The following is a 5407-nucleotide window of genomic DNA, read 5'->3' as shown; positions in this document are numbered from 1 at the left end:
CCTCCGTCTACCACTTCCTGTTCAGCACAGCCTACGATTGGCCGGCGGTGGGGCTCATTCACATGCCAACTATGATCTCATTTCCTGTTCTGTCATACTGTTGTGATACTGTGGATCTGAACCTGTGTTTTTTTAATATAATAGAGATGCTCATATAGTTTATATTCAAATTACAAATCAGTTTTTTTTATTTAATGTTTTAATTTTAAAATTATAGTCAATTTTTTTCTGATAGTTTTTATTAATATACTGAATAGGGTTTTTCTTTGTATACAAGTTTTAGTCCTTATCATTTTATCTTTTTTTTTTTTTTATAGTTTATTCTGATGTGATTTTTTAATGAATTTTTTAGGATTTTGTTTCTATTATAACCCTAGGCACAAGCAGGTTTAAGATCTAAACACAGGTGCACTCGTACTTTACTGAAGGCCATATATCTGATGTCATTTGATGTCCTGCAGGTTTGGGTGCAATTAATTCATTTCCAGGACGCGCTATTCTTATCTAACAAAAAATAAAAGTACATTAAACTTCCTGTTTTTGTCTATAATCAATATGGTTTGTGTGGGAAGCCACAAAGAAAAAAGCACCTTTTCATATTCACTTGTGCTTGATGATGCTGCACCTAAGTCACACACACACATGTTTCTGGTGCTGATTCAGAATGAGAAGAGGAACTGACAGCGTTTTGTAGTTTCCTGCCAAATGTGCAGAAAGTCTGGGTCAGGTTCACATACACACAGAAACACACACACAGCATCCGTACACCCCCGCGCACGCGCCTCTCGATTACATCTTCATCAACTGACAGTTGTGACGAATGGCCAGTGGAAAAGAAAAACTAATTAGTCATTGTAACAATTGAGTTTTCCAATCTTCAGAAAGAAGTGGTTTTCCAGCGTCCTCAAGGATTCTTATATAAGGTGATTGTGTACCTGTCGACAGTATGACGGACATCAATCCAAGCAGCTTTAGAGAAGGAACAGAAGAAACTTTGCAGCTTCACCATGAAGGCATCTGTGTGTTTTGCGTTTGCAGTGGTTTGTTGGTTCGCAGCGCAGGCAGAGGAGTCACCGAAGTACCTCTTCCTCAAAAAAGTTATGAATGAACTCGACAGGATCAACAATGGATTGGAAACGGTAAGTTGACTTCTGAAGATCTACGGATGGCACATTATTTTTACACATTTTAAGTGAAACTTACCACTGCTTTTTCTTTTGTTTTTGTTTTTTTTAAATAAAGAACAAAAGCATAACTTTGAACTCACCCACCATCAATGATTTAGAGGTAAGAAACAATTTTTCTTTTCTTCTTGTCCATTACATTCAGTATCCTGTCTGGATGCCCTCAGCGGTCTAATATGACCAAACAGGTTTCTGCATGACTCGGCCTTTCATAATATAAACCTGTTTCTGTCATTATACAGCCCACCTTATACAGAACAAGTTTCAGTTCAACACAACTGATTTTCAATCAAACGTGATTTGCAAAAAAAAAAAAAAAAATACGTGGGTTGATTCCATACAAATTATCTATGTTTCACTGAATCCATCAACCAGTACAGAACGATTTTTAGTCATGCTTTTCTTGGCAAACACCCTCTAGTTTTGTAATTTTTAAAAAAAAATTAAAAGTCATTTTGTGCAAGTCGGTCAAGAGAAAGTATGCTTCATTTAGGAGAAATATGATGAGTAATATGACAACAGCCGACCGGGGAGTGAGAGTAGAGCTGCTGAAACCCATTTGGCCTTTTTCACAGATGATTATTATTATAATTTGTTGCATAATGGCTTAGTGACCGAAAAAGGCAGTTTCAAGTTCGGAGAACATTTTAGGTTTTTCTGCGTGGAAAGAAAGCGTTTCCTCAAAGTTTCTGTGAAAACTGCATGCGCAGGAGGGAAATTTAGAGACAAGATATATAGATTTCTGCATACAGTACTGACAGGAAGAGAAAGAGCTCATGGCTGGGGAAGCAAGAGCCTTTCATGCAGGGTTTGCACACACACACACACACACACACACACAATCCAATCTGACTAGAAAACTTATTAAGATAATCATGACTGTCACGGAACGTTCTTAAAATGTTATGACTAGACGTTCTTCCAGACGTTAACCGAATGCTTGTTTAAAGTTGGTTTCAGGACTTTCGTAGAACATAAAAAAGCAAAAATTATAAGATGGAATGTTCGTATATAACAAAGAAATATGTTCAGAGAGCATCCAGAAACAATGTTTTCTTAACATCAGCAAAACATTTTAGAGCATGTTGTTTGTTAGGTTTATTTTAAATTCTTGGTTTTGTTTCTTTACACAGGACTGCTGCGTTAAATCTGCTCTGAACTGTTTTCAGTCCAAAGTGCTTTATCTGCCAGTCGTTGATAGCAAACTAAAGACGTTACAGAAGATCATCCAAAAAGAGCTTCTCAAAATTGTAAGTGTGTGTTAATGATGTTTCTGGGCATATTGGATTGCATGTCAATGCATGCATGATTCTAAATACACACACACACCTCAGAAATGAGAAATGCTCACTTATTTGTTTATTTTAACAGGTGAACCGTGTGCCCAATTGCAAACCCAAAGAGCTAGAGGTGAGAAACACAAAGTAACAAAAATAACTACTGGAAATGTATTTTGTATAAGTTGTAATAATTGAATGCTATTGCATACAGCTCTGACCTGTCTAATGTTCTGTTTCAGAAAGCTCAGTGCAAACAATGTGATTCGTACAAGGAGGTTGACAGCCAAACATTTGTGAAGAATTTAAAAACTCTTCTGCAAAAGGTTAGTACAAAATGATCCTGAAATATCCCTCAATTTCTTTGTATTCATACACACACACACACACACATACATATATATATTGATGCATCGTATACAAAATAAAATGTTAAATGTGTGTACTTTGTATATTTATATGCATATATAAATAAACACATATGTGTATATTTATATGTATAGATAATGTAGATCATATATGAATTTTAAATATAGGTAAAAATTGATAGCCTGAATGCACTGTAAGTCACTTTGGATAAAAGTGTCTGCTAAATGCATAAATTTAAATTTAATTTGAATATGTAAACATTTCTTAAATATATACGTGTGTGTTTATATAGACATATGAAAATAAATATACACATTAGTCTACACACACATATAGTATGTAAACAAACTTTTGTTGTGGATGTGATTAATAGCGATTAATCCTATGCAGCCCTAAATATTCATTCATTCATTAATTCGATTTTGGGGTGAAACTCAAAAGACGTGTACACGTGGTGCTTTTCTTTAAGTCTTCATCGTAAATGAAGAAAAAAGTTCCCTCCGAAAGTATGAACAGAGCTAAGAAGCCCTGTGTTAACGACCTACTTTTCTCTTTCTAGATGTATGCCAGTTAACTGTAGAGATGAAAGAGAGAAGAGACTGTGTATATGACACTACCTGACCAAACCACAGAGAAGAGGCTCACACACTCCGCTGCTTCTGCTCTTCTATTTATTGATTATTTATTGAAAGTTTTCTTGCATATTTTAACTAGAGGATCTGTTAAAGGATTGTTCATGACTTTGACATGTTTTTAGGAACAGGGCAACAGCTTCTTTAAGAAATTAGATATTTGTTATTTAATGACATGTATTCGTTTTTTGTTATACCGTCACCTTGAGGTGAGATCCCAGCACTGTTGCTTTCATAACAGCCTTGTTCCTGGAAAGAAGGGTGGTTTCCCTGATGAAGATTAAGTCTTATGCAACAACACAAGGGCTTTCGAGTAGATTTTTCACTTTAAGTATGCTAGGAATTTTATTCTTAACTCTGTCAGGAAAACCACTCATTTAGATGATGTATCTTAAAAAAAGCAGATGACACTTATTATATGTCTCACAATGAGATGCATATCTATATATATATATCTATATATTGGATGATATTTATTTGACATTAAAAGATTTATTGATGTTAACATCATGGCTGTGGTGGTTATTTGAGATGGACATTGAATTCTCGGTGTATTTCAACCGACAGAAACATCATGAATGGTTCTCACCTGTTAAAGTTTAACCTGATGACCTGGATAAGTTTCAGCAAACAGTTCTTGTTGTTTTTGTGTGGACATACACCACTAGTTAAAGTTTGCAAACAAGCATAATCAAAATTGAGTTTGTGTAGCAGGTGTATCAAGAAAATGCAAAGTACAAGATTGTATCGTTGCACTTTATTTTACAGTCCAGTTCCTCATGTACTATGTACTTATTATAGTAATTACAATAACTATGTAATAACTAGGAACTAACCCTGAACCTATCCCTAAACGTAAACCTACCCAATGTATTACCAGAACTTTCTTAGATAAATACACTGAAAATTAAATTAATGATTTTTATTTTTATTATATATATTTTTTTTATTATTTAGATCAAATTAACTGGAAAGTAAAGTAACCGTAAAAAAAAAAAAAAAAAAACTAGAAAACATTTCTGTACTCCTTAGATTATTATTAGTATTTAATAATCATTATATTGTTTTGGTTAAACACTTATTTATAATTTAGACTTGATCCGTTGCCTTAAGCACACAATTCTTTTTAAATATATATTGCATAAGGAACATTTTAACTGTGATTTAAAAAAAAAAGTGTCAAAAGAAAAATAAATAAATAGAAACATTAAACTTAAATAGATGGTTCTGTGTCACTTTAATTTCTGAGGGAATTTTTTTAAAGCATTTTGGTACTCTTACAAAAGGTAATTATTAATTATTATATTCACGTTTATTTATTCTTTAATAATCATTTATATTTTAGTCCACACAACTGCCACTCACAGGATATTTTCTCTTTTTCAGACCATTCTCTGTAAACCCTAGAGATGGTTGTGCATGAGAATCCCAGTAGATCAGCAGTTTTTGAAATACTCAGACCAGCCCGTCTGGCACCAACAACCATTCCACGTTCAAAGTCACTTAAATCTCCTTTCTTCCCCATTCTGAAACTCGTTTAGCCTACTTTAACATACTGAAATTATTTACTTACATTTTGACAGTTTAATATTTTTATTATTCAATATATTTGAAATAATATGTACTGTATAAAGCACTAGAGATAAAGATGACATCATTTGACTTGATGTTCTGTAGAGATTAAAGTACAATTTATGTCACAAGATATTGTTTTAAGATATACAGCGACAGTTTGTAGTATACATTAACATGTATGTATAAAAGTTTTTTATAATTACTATTCCCCACCTCCAGTTCCCTCACTAGTTTAAAGATTAAACATTACATGGAGCGCCTATCAGATCAACAGTCTTCCTCATGATTATGTAGCCAATGAACAAACTGAGAGACCATTTTGAAGGCTCAGGAAACCTTTCCAGGTATTTTGTGTTGATTAGCATGACAC

The 5407-nt window shown here is 33.6% G+C and overlaps 1 protein-coding gene across 1 annotated transcript; it reads left to right on the top strand.

The window, feature by feature from the left end:
* Window positions 1-394: 394 nt before the first annotated feature.
* Window positions 395-3867, top strand: LOC113091917 (interleukin-21). The gene is made up of 6 exons (XM_026257600.1): window positions 395-1139; window positions 1243-1287; window positions 2318-2434; window positions 2556-2594; window positions 2704-2787; window positions 3390-3867. The coding sequence occupies exons 1-6, from the start codon at window positions 1008-1010 to the stop codon at window positions 3402-3404; spliced, it is 432 nt and encodes a 143-aa protein (XP_026113385.1). The 5' UTR covers window positions 395-1007; the 3' UTR covers window positions 3405-3867.
* Window positions 3868-5407: the final 1540 nt, after the last annotated feature.

The sequence above is a fragment of the Carassius auratus genome, unplaced genomic scaffold (genome assembly GCF_003368295.1).
Source record: "Carassius auratus strain Wakin unplaced genomic scaffold, ASM336829v1 scaf_tig00214358, whole genome shotgun sequence".
NCBI lineage: Eukaryota > Metazoa > Chordata > Actinopteri > Cypriniformes > Cyprinidae > Carassius > Carassius auratus.
Note: the sequence above shows the minus strand (reverse complement) of the source record. Positions and strands in the feature narration are given on the sequence as shown.